Source organism: Anabrus simplex, chromosome 11, assembly GCF_040414725.1.
Source record: "Anabrus simplex isolate iqAnaSimp1 chromosome 11, ASM4041472v1, whole genome shotgun sequence".
Lineage (NCBI taxonomy): Eukaryota > Metazoa > Arthropoda > Insecta > Orthoptera > Tettigoniidae > Anabrus > Anabrus simplex.
The window spans coordinates 16,638,018-16,658,776 of NC_090275.1; the positions used below are offsets into that span (position 1 = coordinate 16,638,018).

General features: G+C 42.9%; 1 protein-coding gene across 1 annotated transcript in view; it reads left to right on the forward strand.

Annotated features, from left to right (window-relative positions):
- The window catches only part of LOC136883431 (uncharacterized), a 35,697-nt gene extending 15,210 nt beyond the window's left edge, over positions 1 to 20,487 (forward strand). Inside the window, exons 2-6 of the mRNA XM_068229571.1 lie at positions 1,131 to 1,227; positions 4,215 to 4,344; positions 7,477 to 7,562; positions 18,406 to 18,559; positions 19,998 to 20,487. Coding sequence (XP_068085672.1) covers positions 1,150 to 1,227; positions 4,215 to 4,344; positions 7,477 to 7,562; positions 18,406 to 18,559; positions 19,998 to 20,080 — 531 coding nt within the window. The 5' untranslated portion in view covers positions 1,131 to 1,149 and the 3' untranslated portion in view covers positions 20,081 to 20,487. The remainder of the gene's footprint in view (positions 1 to 1,130; positions 1,228 to 4,214; positions 4,345 to 7,476; positions 7,563 to 18,405; positions 18,560 to 19,997) is intronic.
- Positions 20,488 to 20,759: the final 272 nt, after the last annotated feature.

Here is a 20,759-nt window from a genome sequence, read left to right on the forward strand (position 1 = left end):
GCATGCAAACCGTGTACGGTATAAAAACAGCTGTCGTGCGAGAGGGCTTCAAGTGCGCCTGCAATCACGACCTCAAACCGTGTGACTAATGATTGTGTGGTTACCTGAAGTCGCAAGTCTATCGCGATCGTCCGACCTCATTACGGATGATAAAAGACAACATCCGACGGCAATTTCACACCAAATCTACGGATATACTGTACAGTGCTGTTCACAACTTTGTCCCTCCACTTCAGGTATTGTTCATGAAGACGGCCGACATTTTGAGAATGTGTTTGCTATACATCGATTGTTATGCTAATTATTGCTTGTGTATCTGCTGGTCACTTTGTGTACGTTATTTCGGTGTCAATAAAACCCCATGTCATGCTAATAATGCGTGTGAATTATTACCCCTCTACCTCCAATATTCTGTGAAGTATTGCCTCGTAAAATGTTAACGAACTTTTGCGCCACCCTATATATCACCATCGTTATGTACATTCCAAGTTCGATGGGTATCCTTTTGTATTTCACAGCTGTAGCGAGGAAATTTCCTAGGCCCTCGAACTCGGGCTCTCACCCATTCCCATAGGGAACGGGTCCCTTCACTATCCATCGTCACATCTCCACTTCGTCCGCTGCCGAGGCCGGCAGAACCGTACGAGAGGTGTATTCTCAAAGCAAGCAGTTACAACCATTACTGAGCGCTCCGTATAAGCATGAACCCTGGGTGTGCAGAGACTCGCAGCAGGGAAACTGGGTCATCTCTTTTCAAACCCTGTCTCCCTGCAACAGGATTTTAGGTACTCGAACACTCATTCCGAAAAGTAAACGCTTCCACGATCTCCCGACGGCATCTCCATGTCCTTCTGGATTACTCCGACGACCTACATATTAAAGCAACCCCGAATTATTACGGTTCCACTGCCAGGTTCCGGAAAAGAAACCCAATTCCTTTTGGCCCCATACGGTTCTAACACTGTAGTCTCTGACACCATCGAGATATTTCTCCTAGAGTTTAGGATCGACAGACTCGTGTGCAACGGCTGTTCACACGTACTTCTTCTCCACGTCAGCCTCCAGGGCTTCGCTGTAGTATTTTGCGACGACCACTAAGAACGATGACGTAATTATTTGTACTGTTTCAGGACAATCAACTGTATCATCATGGGCTGCGTGGTGAAACAGTGCTGCTGCGGGTGTACGCTGAAGACTGGATCCATAGTGATCGGAATCCTAGAAGCCGTAAGTATGCTGGTCACAAGTAGAAGGCGTTTTAAGAGGATGTGCAACTTGGGCAACCATGGGGGAGTTGGTGACCATGGTGCCTTTAGTTGAGTCCACGCACTGTTTTCATTCACTTGTGCCAGGCTCCTCACTTTCATTTATCCTATCCGACCTCCCTTGGTCAACATTTGTTCCTTTCCGACCCCGACGGTATTAGTCACTGGAGGCCTATGCAGTCCTCCAATTTGACGTACTTTATGGCCCTTGTCTATCTATGGCGGGCAGTTTCATTTTCCGAATTCTCGGATTCTTTCCATTTTTTCTCTGATTTGTGTTAATAGAGGATGGTTGTACAGTAAAACTCACTCTCAAAACAATCAGCACCACCTCTATCTGGGTCTTTCACTATGAGAGTTTAGGTGATAAACATTTGGTTGTGTGTAAAATAAGTCTCTGATTTTCAGCCTTTTTGAATATTATATTTCTCAAGGGAACGGGCTTGGGAGAATTAGCGGGGAAAGAAGACCCTGTTGAGCTTGACTCTAGTCTGGCATTGTAAGGAGACATGAGAGGTGTAGCATAAGTGGGAGATGACAATATCCCCGGTAAAATACCACTACTTTCATAGTTGCTTTACTTTCTCGGTTGGGCGGAGCGCGTGCGTCACGGTGTTCTCGAGCCGAGCGTGTTAAGGATGCGTCGTGCTCGCGGACCATCATCCGTCGTGTCGTCGTCGTGCGTCTGAGATTCTTCCCTGCGCACGCGCGTGCGGCGGCGTGACCGCGGCCGCGCAAATTACTCCCTCGCGTGATCCGATTCGAGGACACTGCCAGGCGGGGAGTTTGACTGGGGTGGTACACCTGTCAAACAATAACGCAGGTGTCCTAAGGCCAGCTCGAGGTCCAATGTTTCGAAGACTGAATATGTCTGTAGAAGGAAGAGGCAGATCACGAAGGCCTCGCATACGGCTGCAACATCTGGCATTTCTGAATGAGATGATAATCACATCACTTGTTTTACCTTTCAGAGTTTAGTCCACAAGTCTCTGTGAGTTAACGTCCTTCCACAATCCTCTATTTCAAGTAACGCTGCCGTCTAATTCAGTTTTAAACCTGTAAATAATTGAAAACGGAGTCTAATTGTGGTGACCACCTTTACTCGTCTCGCATGCCCGCAAAAAATTCAGGCCGTTTATGCCTACAGTCTTCTTCTTCTTCTCCTAATTATTATTATTATTATTATTATTATAATCATTACACTAAGATATTACAATACAGTCATGAAGTCAGAATGCGTGCATGGACCAGAGCTCAGAACAAGAAAGCAGGAACTAAGAAAGATCGCAAAATCATCTGGGAAAAAAATCTAGGCCCAAGACTCGCAGATGGACAATACCCTCTCAGAGGCAGACAGGAAATGAAACAATTCACAAACATTCACAGTGACATTAGAAAACCTTGCTTAATATTCTGCTGCCAGCTGCTGAAAGTGTCATCCTCCGTAATGAGGTACTTCATAAACACCAATAGCGAGAGTTATAACTGTTCTGACGACCAATAAGATGAAACCAGACCTCATCCGAAAAGAACACAAGCTGTAGGTCGAATAAGGGATCATTCAATGACGCAAAGTACCACTCACAACATCTCACTCTTGTGGGTGGATCAGCAGGTTTTAAACAATGGGCCCGTGTAAACCTGTACGGTCTGTTGTGTAGCAGCTTTGTAGCTCTGTGTGCAGAAGAAACCGAAACGCATATTTGTTGTTCTAATTTTGTGAGTGTTTTGTACGGTGACCGTTCAAGATTAGCACGGCTGTCGTCTAGCCTTTCCTCTGTTAAAACTGTTCGTGCGGGCATATGTTTTTTATCGAGCACTGAGCCAGTAGTTACAAATGTATTGAATATGTGCTCGTGAAGGTGGCACATCATCAGGAAATTTGTAAAGAAATGAATCGCGTCCTCGTCGAGCCAACTCGTACATGAAGTAACGTTTACATTCGAAAATGCGGTGTTGCAATGATAACTGCCTCACCAAGTCAATAGCTATGATTCAGACTGGCGACTGATGCTAGGTCAAACACGAGCACGCTGGTTGCGCGCCTCCCGTACAGCTGCTTAGTCTCGAGAGTAGAAACGCCGCTCGACGGTCTGGGTTCATAAGAGACACGCAGTATTGTTATTTTCAGGAAATAAAATACAAATTACAAATATTTTATTTTACGAATCTTTACCCAAGAAAATATTACCTTTCGAAAAACACTAACTGGATAAAGCATTTGGTTTTTCCACATAATCCTTCCTATTGTTATATAAAATGCCAAGAATAAGAACTGATAATATCAAGTGACTCCTCAAAATAGATTTTGAGTAAAGGGTCCTGAGACACTGATCCTGCTACAGTCACCTCCTAAGTTTGTTTTTTTGACTTACCAAGTTCAAGTCCATCTACAGACCGTGTTCTGTCTTTTCTGCTCCAGTCCACTAGTAACAAGTATAATCCTCTGCTTCCACTGCGCGACAAACTTCTTCTAGATATGTGATTCTGGTTTCTAGGTAGTGATCTCTCTAACGAAGCGAGGGGTGGTGCAGTCCCTGCTATATGATTGGACTCAGTAACTTTAGGCAGTAAGAGGTTAGAATGCAAACTTTTTGAAGCGGATAACAAGTATAATCTATCCTGCAAAACGTTTGTGCTGCGAGTCTTGCATAAACATTAGGGGTACGGCTCATCAGAACCCCTATAATTTATGTTACTCTTGCTACATAACGGAAGAACGGGCTAGATACACTTAGTAATTACCAAATTAGTTAGCATTCTGACAAACACTCGGGGCCTAGATATCATGGTTTAACAATGGCCAGATACGCAGGTGGTTATCGGGTTAAGCTCCGTATCTCTTATGTGAACAGGTGGTGGTATGCAGAGCTGCACTGAACTGAAGCGACGAGTGTCTGAATACCGTTGTCAAGACTCATTATCACTGTATGTCTATTTGTTTTACAGGTAGGCTGTGGAATCGGCCTAATACCGGTTATTACGGGCGCGGCGGCTTTCTTCGTGTTCAGGGATGCTCCCTTGGAGAATCATCATGCTACGGAAGAACTAATTCAGGCGTTCCGTGCAACTATGGAAGGTAATGTAATAGTACTTTAACATTTCATTAATGATGCTCACGAACATTTGTTCAGTTACAATGCTGAAAACCTTTCTTGGCAACGTAGGGGGTCCCCATACTACGAAAAACATAAAATTAAGCAATTTCCTCAATTGTACCAAAAGTTGAAGGGCTAAAGGGCCGGTAAAGGTTTTAAATTCTGAGTCGTTGATAGCTGCATCAGACTAAAAAAGAACCAAATTTCTAAAATTAATTCCGGCGTAAATGATGTTCCGAAAAGAAAGCCCCAAATCGCTTGTTTTTATCGTTTCCTTTTCGATTAAAATCCAAGATAAATTAACTTATTTACATAATTATTTCTATAATGTGTTCCTCGCTTCAATATCCTCAAGTGATTTATTTTTTGAAACAATGTCTACACCGAATGTAGTTAGAATGGCTTTCGTGAAACAATGCAATGACACACATTGGCGCTAGAAAAAGGCAAGCGGTTAATCTAATCGACCGGATAACGATGATTAAGAAAAGCACTGTAATTTTTAGAAATAAATAAAGAATACATTCTCATAATTTATTATATTTTATTTACCTAAAATTTGTATCTCATGCCCCTCGGCTGTTTTCAAAATTGGGTTGCTTGCCTGAAAGGCTAGAACTGCGGACTTTTTCATATTTTCAACGCTTGAATTTTTATCTTACTTCCTTTCTTAAATAAACCGATTCATATTAATTTCTAGGGGTTCTGACAGGCCGTACCTCTACCATTTATGCAAATATTATAACAGTAATGTTGAGCATTCCCTACTCGTTTTAGTAAGTTTGCAAACAAGCCCATTAATGCCTAAACATACAGTATCTAGTTATTATTGGTACCATTGATAAACCTGAGTTCATTAGCTCACAACAGCTGCTCAAATACTTGAGTTCACATACCTTCTTCGCTTTACGGACGTCGAACAGATGTTTAAGGAATGAGCTCTCATAAAAATAATTTTGTCAAAAGCTGCATCACTCATTTAGTCGTTCTGAATACGGCCAGTTAAACAACGGCAGTCCTGCAGCGATGTCATCCTCCTCCCCTTAAGGTTCATTGCCATCGATGAGTTGGAAACTACACGTTCCATTGAAAACTGTAGTAAACAAATGAGTACTTTTTACGTTGATAGGATTTTCCTGTGTCGATATAGTTACCGTAAAACGTTTCAGTCTATCAAAAACGAATTATGACATCGCTGTAAAATAACACACTATTAAACAACGAATGGCATGTTTAGTCCAACAAGAACATCTTCAGATTCAATCAAATCACTTTAAATATTGCGTGAGAGAGAGAGAGAGAGAGAGAGAGAGAGAGAGAGAAATGCATTTATTTCAGCTTCCCCCATATGGAGGCTGACAAACAGACAAAGCTTACATGAAAAGTTGATTTATAACTACAAGGGTCGTATGAAATATGTCTACTGTATACACGATTGTTATACCATATTAAAGCCTACTTATTACTTAATCAAAATCGTATCGATAATTTTGAAATCCATGTGGAATTCCTTATAGGACAAATATATCGCTGAGAGTATACATTGTTTTTTACTATATAGTTAATGATCCTTTCAGTTCTGCTAACCCAATGTCCTTAATAAATTGGTTATCCAAACTAAATTTCTTACAAATGTTGTGAAATGTGAGTAATGCTGCCTATTGCTGCTATCATCAATCCTAAAACATCTATGGAGTCCAGATGATATATTGTTAACGTTACGTCAACCGGTTAAGGTGACAAGGTAAGACTAATACAATCATTATTTGTCATTACTTGTTCGTAACATCAAATCTCAATCATTGAAAGTTTACGCAACGTAAAAATTGTACACATGTGCGCATGATTTGAAGTGTTTTTATTTAATCTGAGGATGTTCATGTGGGGCGAAACATGTCATTCGTTGCTTAATAGTATGTACATTTTTACAGGTATTGAAAAAAAAAGCCTTTCCGAAAGACTGAAGCTCTTTAACTTTAAATTAATTTTTAAGTTTGTAAATATTACTCGGAGGCAGATCGATAATTACCAGCAATTTATCCATGCCTTTCTTGATCATCCACAGGTTTCACAGGCATTGTTCTAGTCTAAGTGAGACAATCCCTTGTCACATAATGATTATAAGCTCATCAGACAAAAATGAGTCACCTTTGTCTGCGCACAGAATGATCGTTAAGCCTGTACAGATGGCGCAGCTAACGACTTATGTGCTCAATCGCACGCGTACTGCCTCTACATGAGCATAAGGCAGTAGCGATCAGTGACTCATCGATGTTTCAAGCGGACAGTGTACGTCAGCATGGGTAGATGTAAGGATGTGACAGAGTGGCAAAAAGGGGCAACTGTGTTCGGTCGTGCTTTTGGTCATGAAGTTGTTGGTTTTGTTGGTGTTTCGCGGCGGACTGTTCAACGAGTCTGAAAGCAGTGGTGCACGACATGTGGCCACGAAACACGTAAGAATTGTGGTCGGAAGGATATCCTGACTGAGGATTGTTATGATGTCGGATTAATCACGTTTTAGCCTGTCTTCCAATGACGTACGTCGTCGAGTGCACTGAAGGCCAAATGAAGCATTTCATCCTGGTGATTTGGGTGTGTTTTGCGTATCATGAATGGGCCCGCTCAATGAGGTGACCATTAACATGAAGCAGAATTATTATTACTGAAACACTTTGTGATCAGGTGTTGCCTTTCTGTCAATACCTGTACGATGAGAATGCTATTGATACCCCCTTTTCCAAGATAAGAGCAAGGTTCATCGGCCTGGACGCATATGCGACTAGTTTTATTAATACACTCCCACCCTGTTACATCACGACTGGCCAGCAAAATCACCTGAATTGAACCCCACTGAAAAGTCTATGAGCATCCCCTAGTTTGGTGGAATTGCGTGATCAAATCCCCAGCGAGTATCTTAACCTAGATGGGACGCACCTGCACAACACTGTGGACTCATTTCCTAACGAAATTCAGGCGGTTATGAATTCCAGAGCGGAGTTAGAGGTAATAAATAATTCTTGTAATGATTCCTTCAGGGGTGAGTAAGGTTTTGTCCGGTGAACTTACTATGTTATGATAACGGAGTATATATTTTCTTTTTTCTTTTTTTTCAGCACTCGGCATCTTGACGACGGTGGTGGCTTTGATAATAGTCATACAACTGATTTTCGCCATTATACTGGCTTGCGGCGCAAATCAGGTAAGTGAAAGTTTCAAGTTTTGGACAGTGTGACGGTACTAGCATCAAGCCCATAGAGGTGAAAGTAAACAGAGGAGAAGCGGAAGTATATCGAAAGTATGGTACAACAATATGGGTTTTATCATCTGTAATTCAACAAGCTTATTTACACAAACAAGGGAACATCGGCAATGGTTAAGTCGCCGATCGCCATGAAACTTGGAAAACACATTGAGGTACACGTAAAAAAGATGTCAGCATCAATTTTGGATGCCGACATTCATTAGGGTGTTAACTAAGGGCCTAAAAGTTGCGACATTTCTAATTTCAGCGCGATACCTGCTGGCCAATGCTAAGCCGGCACACTGCCTGCCTAGAAACACTCCTCTGCAACCCCCGCCCCTACCCAATCCAACTGGTTCGCCGCAGCACTTTTCCCTTCTCCCCGCGCTAGCCAGCTGCTTAACTGTTGAACGGAACCGAAGCTATACTTTACTTCTTTTTGTACTATAATTATTGAAATCTTCTAAATAACGTTCCGCTTCACACATAATGATAATAAATAACCTAAACTAATTATCCCATACTTTATTCAAATTTTATATTTTCATTTCTGCTGATTCTGGTGAGTTGTCACATTCATGGGTACAACCCCGCGTTAAGCACTATTGGGCGTGGTCAAACGTGAGATGGGGTACCACGTCCGACCTACGCTTATATTATTATTTACTTCTAAAACGCTATAACGTAAAAGTACCGGTAAAGTAAGACTACAGGTCTGCCTGTGATTACTGTATATCTACTGCATATATTAATGCACATATTTTTTTGTTTTGCAAGGCTTTTCTTAATACGTCAAACTTTACTACATTCCATGTCATACTCATATTAAAGTTGTCTATGCATTAAATTGATTTATATTCGACAACCATTGCTGCAATTGAAATGTGTTGTGCCTGTCACTGCAAAACACGAATAAATCCTTCAGTACAAGCACAAATTAAACATTCTACCTATATTCCTTACACCAGACTACGCAACACGGAAAATACCAGTAGTTTAAAACTCGGAGTTTATAATTGTTGTTGTTCGTGATTTCGTTTCGTTATGACACAACTGATAGCGTACACAAAATGCGGGGTGGAGGTGGAGGTAGGCATAAAAAGAAGGTCTGACCTGTAACCAGGTTTTGATATCCCGAGGTACCGAATCTTGTTAAATTCACTGAGATGCTCTACTCGGGCACGTAATTTATTTAAATTAAAGGATATTTATCGTTTTTATAAACATTTCAGAAAATGTAAACTGACTAATACAATGTGGAAATTACAAAGGAGAGCTATGAGGAAGTATGATAGAGTACGCAAAGTTTAGCACAGGTTCTGTTCGACATCTAAGCAGACGGACAGCCACGGGGAGAAAGGAAACGTGCGGTGGCGAACCATAAGTAGGTGTGGAGGGGAGGAGGTGCAGAGGTGTGGCACAAGGCAGTGTGCTGACTAAGCATTGGCTAGCAGGTATTCATCGCTGTTCGCGCGGAACTTGAAATGTCGCAACTTTTAGGCCCCTTAGTTAACGTCCTAATGAATGTCGGCACCAAAATTGATGCTGACATCTTTTCTAGGTGTACCTCAATGTGTTTTTCAAGTTTCATCGCGATCGGCGACTTAACCATTGTCCATGTTCCCTTGTAAGCAATAAATGTTACACAGAACGAAAATTCAACTAATTACAAATTACAAAGTTGATTCTGTTGAAAAAATTCAACGAAGTTAATGTGCTCTCGAACCTGTTTTTAATCTTCTTTAATAAGACATTCAGAAAAATAACAGATCAAATTAAATACCGACACAATCGATAAAAATTAAATAATAGAGCAATACTGGCAAACAGAACAAAGGAACAAACTGGGCTACCAACCCGGCACGCACATGACAAAAATACACACACGCCCATTCGCTGCTACAATCGTGAACCTTTCACCCCACAGACACTCAAGACAAACTGCGATGCTCGCACCCCAGCAGCCTTGGGTTCAAAAAGATCCCATAACGAGCCAAGTTAATTTTCTGACAAATGACGCGAAAATTAGCGTGAGTCAGTGGACTCAGCCTACAACCAAGACTATGTTTGAGAAGGGATGGGGAGGAACAGGAGGAACAACAAATAAGGAAACAAAAATATAAAATCCAATAATAATACAGAATACTCGAACTATCACGCAGGCGAATTACAAGTGTCCGTTGAGCGTGTTTTGAGTTGCAGATAATATTTCGGAGAATATAACTTATTACGCAACTTTTGACATAACAGTCAAAAAATACTTCCGTGATAACAGAAAAGTTAAAAATATTATAGTGGTAAAAACAAACTAGACTATCTCGGTCTGTAACCTCGGGTTTACACAGAATTAAGAAATGTGCTGATTCAATAATAATTGTTACCGTGGTTTGGTGGATCAGCAGAGGTGAAAGAAAGTGCTGGGATGAATAGGTCTCAATCTAATAAATTAAAGTTAATTTAAAATTTTAACAAGGTTATATTTTCTTTACAAGATCAAGAAATAACAAATATAACAGGTACTTGGTAGCCTACCAACAAATCGAGAATGTACAATTACAGTGGTTACAGGATTTGGGCTCCGAGAGCCAGACACACAATTCTTGAGCTATAAGCCCAACTTTACTTATACATAAGGTTTAACAAAGGGGCAGAAAACCCCACTCATGCCCAGGAGCACTCGCTCCCAATTACCCAGAAAAGCCTGCTCGAGGCATACAGAAACCAAATTTCAGAAAGAGCAATTCGCTCTCAAAGTTCAAGCCTATCAAAGGCCACACCAAACTCCACCTTCAAGCTGACCTCCCAGCACATGAAAACAGGGGTAAAAATACCCAACCTACTGAGGCCTATTAAGTAAAGAAACAGGTCAATTACATGGCCTCCAAAATACCAACTTGAGAGGAGGCGTACTTGCACTCCTAATACACTTCTTTAAAACCTATTTGGCACTAGGCCGCTTATGCAAGGGCTAATCCCATACTAAAGAGGTGACTTATATATATAAAAAATTATATTACATTAGGAAGGGAAGAAACGGTTGTGAAAATAAGTTCACCTCAAAGCAATAAGAGTGGGAGCTCGAGAGAGTTAAGCACTCTCTATCCCAATATGTAGTTTAAAGAGATAGAATCTATACCAAGTGTCTTTTACATTTTAGAGGAAGGTTACATGGTAAAAGGTATCGAACCTGCCCCGAGAGTTAAACTGCTGAGCTAGCAAGAAAATAAGTTATTAAAAGGCCATTACCTTATTGAAGAACTGCTGCCCGACGAAAGAGGCGCTTCCCGCCTCCTGCTACATAATTTACACTATGATAGATGTTACTGAAGTGGCCCGCAGACCCGAAAATCAGCAGTTTATATACCCTCGTGGAACATTCGAGACCTTTCAAGAATAAGAACACCCGCCCACAAGCTTTTTATTGGACGGCCAAAAGATTACATGTCAAAACTGAAGAAGAAAACCAGGATTGGTGGGAAATTAATTACAGAAATTTGCGATTGGCCTATTTCAAAACTGGCGGAAAGAAAGGGTTAACATTGCCAACTTAAACAATGGCAGAAAGAAATTTAATAAGGAACCAACTTATAAATACTAAGTTTCTTCAAAAAAAAAAAAAAGGTTCCTACACTTCGCACTAGAGTGCGCAATTGTAGTTCTTAAGAGGTGCCATCTAGAAGAGAATGTTCACACCTCTTGCTACAGGGAAAACAAAAATACATCGAAAACGACACTGTTCGGAACACTTCAAAATTTACAAGTAGGGACATCTTCTGAGAAACTTGAGAATTAACACTGTAGTTAAAGTTCAGGCTTCCTCCAGTAGAGGAGTTTCAACTGGCGCCATGTTTGAATTAGCGGAGCGGAGGTGTACCGCCCGGTATAGACCTCCCCCCCCCCCAAGAGTCCCTCCAAGGGGTAACACAGAAGAACATAAACTTTTGTTTTAAAATAAGGTCCAAGTTATGATTTTGATATAGAAGTTAATTGCAGAAGTATTTACAACCAAATTTTCTTAAATGATTGCATCCAGTTTCAAAATTCTTCGTAGTAACTTTTGAAGGAATGTCTTGATGCTTGTAGAAGTTGAATTCAGAAGGAAAAACTTTTAATACTTGAAAGTGAAGAAAAATTTTCTAAGTCCACCAAATATTACAGTTGAATTCAAAAATGCAGTAATTGTTGATATTAAATGTCCATGTAGCTGATTAAGTACATTCAATGTTGATTAAGTTTGACGGCCAGACCAGCCGCCGCTGTCCAGAAGAGGCCGCTCGGACCCCTCAAGTACCCTGAGATACCGCTCGCCCGCACTATGAGAGGAGTAGTGGAGTTGAAGCACGCCGCGCCCGCCGCGAACATACAGGTCGCGGGCAAGTTGCAGGTTGTGCGCCGCACAACAGCCTTGGCCGGAAGGAGGACTCCGGCTCGCCATACACTGGTTGGCCTCACTGGAGAGGGGCGGGCCCATACCCCACCTGAGTGGCGGTACGGCGCCGGGCTGCTGCGGGGGCACTGAAACATTAAGATCTCGGCGGCAGAATTTGTTGGACCATAATGATTTTAGGGTACAGGCTTTGTAGTAGAACTGAGGGGCCAGCGGCGTGGAAATATTTATTTCATTCACTTAGCCACAGTTTTATGTGAGCAGGAGACGGGAGCATGGTAATGGCCATGGCAAGTACAGGATGGCAGTTTAACTGTTCGGGGAAGGTTTTACAATAAATACTTAAATACAAAGAACCAGATTCCAAGGGCAGAAGGCCTTAAAATGCAACCAAAAAAATAACCTTCCGAATTCTTTCAAAAATGTTAAAGCAAATATAAAATCAGCTACGTTAGCGCGGAAGCTACACAGGTTTCACCTGCGACAGGTGAACCCTAAATATCCTCTCGGTGGCTGGATTGCTTAGCAATAAGGTAACGGGTGTAAGGAAATCGAGAATAATACACGGCCCATGAAATCTGGGGGCAAGCTTTCCCGCGGGAACAAAATTTTTGACCATCACCTGGTCACCTACCTTCAAATTGGTGGGTCTCCGTCCACGATCATATCTTTCCCTAACCTTTTCATGAGACACTTTAAGATTGGCTTTAGCCTTCTTCCAAAGATCTTTAATATTATCAGGATCTATTGTCTCAGGTAGAATGTCACTCAGAGACCAGAGGTTAGAGAGCGGCGTGTTGGGAACAAACTTGAACATCAAAGAAGCTGGAGTAAACTTATGAGATTCATGAACCGCCGAATTCAAAGCAAAAGCTAACCAATGCAGGGACGTGTCCCACCTAGAACGATCTTCATGATGATAGGCAATCAGCGCCGACCTCAGATTACGATTAACCCGTTCAGCCAGAGATGGTTGAGGATAATAAGCAGAAGTTGTCACATGAGAGATGGACAGATCAAAACAGAATTTACGAAAGAGATTGGACGTGAATGCTTTAGCATTGTCGGACACGATATATTGACAAGGACCTAAAGATGCAAAGATAGAATTTAAACAAGTAATGGTGGACTGAGCGGTAGCCAGCTTAGTCGGGAATAACCAAGAAAATCTTGTAAAACCATCTACACATACAAGGATGAACGTGTTGGCATTCCCCTTTGACTGGGGGAAGGGTCCTACGTAGTCGATGTAGAGACGTTCCATGGGGCGCGACGCTTGATGAGAAAACAGAAGGCCTACCTTGGTGGACATGGTTGGTTTACTAAGCAAACAAGATTTACAAGCTTTAACTAGTTCACGAATTTCACCGTCCATACCCTTCCAGATAAACATTTCACGGATCTTTTCACGGGTTTTAAAGATGCCTAAATGCCCCCCTAATGGGGTCTCATGATAGTACTTTAAGATCATTGGTACAAGAACAGCTGGAACTACAACTTTCATCATCTGATCATGCCTCGAAGGGCAACATAAAACACCATTCCTCAGTACATAAGGGACAACATGTTCCCCAGAAGAAAGGGTTTCCATGATCGGAGCCAGCGTTGGATCTTCACGTTGATATTTCTCAATATCCCTAAAGAGCATGGGAGCATCTGTTAAGATGGCATTAACCTCAGATAGCATGGACTCAGGAGGTGATGAACTATCGACCGATTCATGGGTCGCGGCGTCATTGGAAAACATACGGCTGAGTCCGTCTGCGACAACATTTTCAGTACCTCTGATATGCCTAACGTCAAATTGGAAGGCAGAAATTCGGATGGCCCACCGGGCTATACGACCAGTACGACGCGGCCTACCTAAGACCCAGCTTAGGGCTTGAATATCAGTCTCCAAGTCGAATTTGACATGTTCCAAATAGAGACGGAACTTTTCTAAGGCAAATAAAACTGCTAAACCTTCAAGCTCATAGATGGAATACTCGGCTTCTTGAGCCGATAGAGTCCTAGATGCATAGGCGATGGGTCGCCTCCCTAGTTCAGTCTCTTGAAGAAGGACTGCAGCTACCGCCGACGACGACGCGTCGGTTTGGACGATGAATTTCTTCGAGAAATCTGGCATAGCAAGGACAGGGGCATTACAAAGAGCTAATTTCAGGTCTTCAAAAGCGGCTTGTTGCGAAGGCCCCCACTCGAATTTGATAAGTGCTTAACGGACATTTTTCCACCCTTCAAAAATCCGACTACCTTTGCCGGGTTTCAACCCGCTGTCTTGAGATTTGGAGGCCGATTCTCTACCACTGATCCACAGAAGCACATCAAACACGATTATCCTTTAGTTAATATTACAGCAGGGTTTGGCTAAAGGTCGCCTTTCCTGCATATCAGTCTTGTGCGAGAACTTGCGTACATAAAAGTGGTAAGGCTCATTTCGTCGGTTCATTCCAAGACAAAAACTGTGCTCGCCATTTGACATTGTTAAGATAAGGACACCAACATAATGAAGCAAGCAATGAAAATAGTAGAAACAGCTCTGATAGTTACTAAGTAGGAATATGCCATTACAAATGTTACATAGGCGGTAGAAGCAAATCCGATAAGTAAATACACTGACTGACAGAGCAAATGCAACACCAAGAAGGAGTGGTCAGAACTTTATGCCAATTGCAGGGTAGACTGACGTCACTGAGGTATGCTCATGATGTGAAACGCGCCGCTGTGCTGCGCACGTAGCGAACGATAAATGGGACACGGCGTTGGCGAATGGCCTACTTCGTACCGTGATTTCTCAGCCGACAGTCATTGTAGAACGTGTTGTCGTGTGCCACAGGACACGTGTATAGCTAAGAATGCCAGGCCGCCGTCAACGGAGGCATTTCCAGCAGACAGACGACTTTACGAGGGGTATGGTGATCGGGCTGAGAAGGGCAGGTTGGTCGCTTCGTCAAATCGCAGCCGATACCCATAGGGATGTGTCCACGGTGCAGCGCCTGTGGCGAAGATGGTTGGCGCAGGGACATGTGGCACGTGCGAGGGGTCCAGGCGCAGCCCGAGTGACGTCAGCACGCGAGGATCGGCGCATCCGCCGCCAAGCGGTGGCAGCCCCGCACGCCACGTCAACCGCCATTCTTCAGCATGTGCAAGACACCCTGGCTGTTCCAATATCGACCAGAACAATTTCCCGTCGATTGGTTGAAGGAGGCCTGCACTCCCGGCGTCCGCTCAGAAGACTACCATTGACTCCACAGCATAGACGTGCACGCCTGGCATGGTGCCGGGCTAGAGCGACTTGGATGAGGGAATGGCGGAACGTCGTGTTCTCCGATGAGTCACGCTTCTGTTCTGTCAGTGATAGTCACCGCATACGAGTGTGGCGTCGGCGTGGAGAAAGGTCAAATCCGGCAGTAACTGTGGAGCGCCCTACCGCTAGACAACGCGGCATCATGGTTTGGGGCGCTATTGCGTATGATTCCACGTCACCTCTAGTGCGTATTCAAGGCACGTTAAATGCCCACCGCTACGTGCAGCATGTGCTGCGGCCGGTGGCACTCCCGTACCTTCAGGGGCTGCCCAATGCTCTGTTTCAGCAGGATAATGCCCGCCCACACACTGCTCGCATCTCCCAACAGGCTCTACGAGGTGTACAGATGCTTCCGTGGCCAGCGTACTCTCCGGATCTCTCACCAATCGAACACGTGTGGGATCTCATTGGACGCCGTTTGCAAACTCTGCCCCAGCCTCGTACGGACGACCAACTGTGGCAAATGGTTGACAGAGAATGGAGAACCATCCCTCAGGACACCATCCGCACTCTTATTGACTCTGTACCTCGACGTGTTTCTGCGTGCATCGCCGCTCGCGGTGGTCCTACATCCTACTGAGTCGATGCCGTGCGCATTGTGTAACCTGCATATCGGTTTGAAATAAACATCAATTATTCGTCCGTGCCGTCTCTGTTTTTTCCCCAACTTTCATCCCTTTCGAACCACTCCTTCTTGGTGTTGCATTTGCTCTGTCAGTCAGTGTATATAACTCAACCACTTTATCTTTCTAATTTTGTGACTTGAACATAATCCTGGCTTCTTTGACGTGGCTGATGTTCTGGAAATTGTTCACTTTGAATGCCAAGGTCGTACATTATTGGTGGTTCTTTCCTTTCTTATGACGTTGGCACAAATTGTTGTGGAGTGGTTGAGATGTATGCTGCTTGGCTGTCTGTCGCGTATTGTATCTCGTACTTCTGGTGTTGGTGTTGCCTGTTGTGAGGGGGGTGGAGGGGTGAGTGGGGGAAGATACCATATGTCCGAATCCCTGGCATTGATAGCATAGCATAGGAGGCGGGATTTACGGCCTCACATCGCACACATTGACTTTCTATGGTAACACTGACAACTTGAAAGAGACAATGAAGGCACCAGTGGCAAAGTCTTCACCGTTGATCTTGCGCGTAATGCGCCGGACGTGTGTCACGCCACGGTTCTTCATGTCTTCCATCAACTCGTCGTCAGTGTTCAAAATAAGGTCGCGGTGAAAGATGGCTCCGCGAACCAGATTCAAGGACTTATGCTCCTCCATTATGACGGGGATTTCGCCAAAGTGGTCGCACTTAAGCAACTGATCAGCTTGCAGTGCTGTACGAGTCTTCAAAAGCAAACCACCGTTGCGCATTTTCTTGAGGTCCTCAAGCTCGCCGTAGAAGCCTTCAATGTGTCTACTAAAAAGGATCGACTTTACCAGCTTAAAATCATGCCCATCGGTTCTGGTAGCGACCAGAAACATAGGTAGCTGGATCCCATTCCTTCACGCTGTGCATGTTCCCAGGGAGTTGAACCTCTCAGGGAAACACAAGTTAAAGACTTCGGTGGGGGACCACCTTGAAAGGGGCGACGTCGTTTCGAAGCCATGCCCGAAACATCCTCCCCGAATTCCACCCACTCCGATCAGGGGTCTCTGTAGCCGAACCAAGCAACCAAGGCAATTGCGGGTTTTTGGGCGTAATCGCACACGTAGAGGCCCATCTCCGAACAGCACGCGCATCATCAATTTTGAAATGGTCTACATCTGACCCTCGGAAAAATAAAAAAAATAAAGAGGGGACCATGGCCACATGACCCTTTAAGTAGCCTTCTACGACAGGCAGGGATTACCAGTGAATGTATTCAACCCCTTCCATCCACAGAAGGTCCAACACATTATACCAAACCGCAATCCATGACCGCGCCTAGGTTGCCCCTTTTAGTCGACTCGTACGACAGGCAGGGGATAGCGCGGGTGTATTCGTCGGCGTCCTCTACCGGCAGGGGGTGTGGGATGAAGAAATGGACCGGTCCGAAAAGGAAAAGGTGCGAGGTGAAAAGGAGGAGTTCCAAAAGAAAAATATATAGTTATACTAACATATAAAGCCCAATATAAGTGATGTTTAACAATACAAGAGAAATGCATGTGGCATACATACATATATTTAAAAATTAAATGGTGTCCCATATGAAAATTAATTCCCACGAGGCCAAAATTAAAAAAAAAGAGGACACAAGGTGCACAGGCACTCATGGGGAACCTGCGTCGGAACGGGGTGGTAGAGACCAGCAACTGGCGAGCAAGGTATAATATTTGAAAAAAACATAGTGGGAGAAATAAGTCCACTAAAACAGAGAGAGAGAGAGAGAGAGAGAGAGAGAGAGGGGGAGAGAGAGAGAGAGAGAGAGAGATAGGATACAATACGAAGACAAGAAAGAATACTAAATCATCTACAAAAGGAACTGGTAGCAGAGCGTGGGAAAAATACAGTACTTGCTGTCTTTATCCCTTAGTTTGTCAACCCTGACACAAACTGTAACAAAGAATATTAAAAAATTCCAGTTCCTGCTATATATTAGGTGCTGTTTACACGGAAATTAATCATTTACGAGTGATAATTCTTATTTTACGACAGTTAGTAACACTAATGCCAACGGCAAATATTTACAATGCTGTTCAAAAACGTTATATTACCCTGTAAAATTAGGCTCTCAAAAATAATTTTACCCCTTAAAATTACGTGATGATAGTTGCGATACCTACTGAATTTGTTGTAGGTTTTAAGCAGTTTTGCTCTAACCCTTCGCGGTTCATGGGAGAAGTATAGCTAATGTTAAAGTCACCTTCGGCAAGGTAATGACCGACAGCTGAGTGGTTACACCATATTTAAATATTCACGTGAATTACACTTCATTTGCAGCAATATGCACATACTATATGTTTTTCGGATTCAGCAAAACCAACTCTGAAAGGCCAGAATGTGAATATTATACGACATTCTCGCCCAAGTGCCTTTAACGGGTTTTAATTCAGTACTGAGGCAAACAGTTCACACCTAAGGTCAAAGGTGTACATGATATCAAATGATTGTTTTTTCTTTTTTTTATGTTTCAGGAGAAGCCAAGCCTAATCTATCCCTGGATAATCTACTCGAACGTAAGCCTTGTTCTCACCGGCATCTTCTACATCATAATCGCCTGTATTGAGATCGCAAACAGCCAGGTTGTGAGCGGGGTGGTGTCCCTCTTTACTTGCGCTCTTTTTACAGGTAGGCCAAAGGAACATAATTCATTAGTATTAGATACGAAGCTAAAATATTATAGGTACAGGTAAAGGTGTGAAATATTATAATTAACTACTTTACAATTTTTACTGGGAAAATAAAATTATCATAAATATGTCCTAAACGTCTCTCGGCCATGGCCGTTCTTCAGTGGATGCTAATTTCAGAAGATCGCCAGCCAGAAAACACACGTAACAATATTTTCCATCATAGACTGCACGGTTGCGAGGTACCAGTACTCTACATCATAGCGTGCCCGGTTGCTAGGTAACAATAGTCTACATCATAACGTACCCGGTTGCTAGGTAACAATAGTCTACATCATAGCCTGCCCGGTTGCTAGGTAACAATAGTCTACATCATAACGTACCCGGTTGCTAGGTAACAATAGTCTACATCATAGCCTGCACGGTTGCTAGGTAACAATAGTCTACATCATAGCCTGCACGGTTGCTAGATAACAATACTCTAAACCTACATCATAGCCTGGTTGCTAGGTAACAATAGTCTACATCATAGCCTGCCCGGTTGCTAGGTAACAATAGTCTACATCATAACGTACCCGGTTGCTAGGTAACAATAGTCTACATCATAGCCTGCCCGGTTGCTAGGTAACAATAGTCTACATCATAACGTACCCGGTTGCTAGGTAACAATAGTCTACATCATAGCCTGCACGGTTGCTAGGTAACAATAGTCTACATCATAGCCTGCACGGTTGCTAGATAACAATACTCTAAACCTACATCATAGCCTGGTTGCTAGGTAACAATACTCTACATCATAGCCTGCACGGTTGCGAGGTAACATCGCAGTAACAGTGAAGGATTCGGCGACGGAGGTACGGAAATGTGCCAGAAATGGGAAGGTGATGGCTGTGGATTTTATTAAGGTACAGCCTCAGTATTTGCCTGGAGTGAAGCCAGAGACTATGGAAATCCATCATCAAGGCTGCCGACAGTTGGATTCGAATGGAAGCTCACCGCTGCTCGACTCTTACCGCACGGCCAACCCGCTCTGTAATCCTACACTGGTCGATTAAAATTCCACACCTATGTGTCTCGAAAATTATGCATTCAGTGCATGTATATTAATCGTTAACAATTTGAGTTTAATTTATTGAAAGGCATATTTGTGATCGTTTGATTTTCCCAAAAGGATATTCAAGACGATTTATTTCCATCCTAACGGCACCTCCACCATTCTCATCGAATCTTTAATTCCGGAGACTATAAAGCCCAATACGAGCCTATGATTTCGCTACACTATGGTTCGAACTGTTATAACGGTTATAACAAATTCTTGTCCTACTCACAAATGCCTGACTTAGGAAACAAAGTATTAGTGGTATACGGTAGATTTCCTCTTGCTTGATAGTGTTGTTGATACCTGTATGGTGATGTTATGCAACTCTTACTTTCAGCTCTGAGGATCTACTTTATCATTGTGGTGAACAGCTACCATCTCGAGCTCACTCGACCAGGCGCTGTCAACGCTTGCGTTTGATTCTCTGGCAGGAAGAATGATCATCAGTGGATATGAAGCTAGAGAAGGGCAAAGAATCATCAGCATTTATCACCCACAGGATTTTTCAAATACAGGAATGGTCATCAAGAATATTGTGTGTGTAAAGAGACAAATGCATACGATGTCTGTACGTCTTGTGTTCGAAAGATGATCATGGAAAGGATTTGTATACACTAGCATATTCGATTTCAATTTGTTTAATGACTTATAATGGTCTAGTTTTCATTAATAGAATTTTGTAGAAGAGTTTGCATAAGTGATTTCCAAAGGACTTGGCTCCTAGTGTTTATGCAACTCTTCCTATAATTTTGCATTGTACATTGCAGGGAGCACACATCTCTTAAATTACATCGGAATGTAATACCTATTAAATCACTTATATGAAGAGCTTATATCACTTTTCTTTATGTTGAAATTTATAACAGTATCAATTGTTTTCCAGAATTAGAGGAATTTTGTTTATATGTGTAAAGGAACGTTCGTGATTCTTATTATGGCTAATACAAGGTCGGATCAGATCATATGGCACGGGGACAGGGCATTGTCGGGCTTCTGGTAGGCGCGCTATCTCACAGATACATTCGCAAGCGAAAGGATACAGAATCCGGATAACAATAAAAGCAACACTATTCAAGGTTTTATTTCAATGAATTACAAC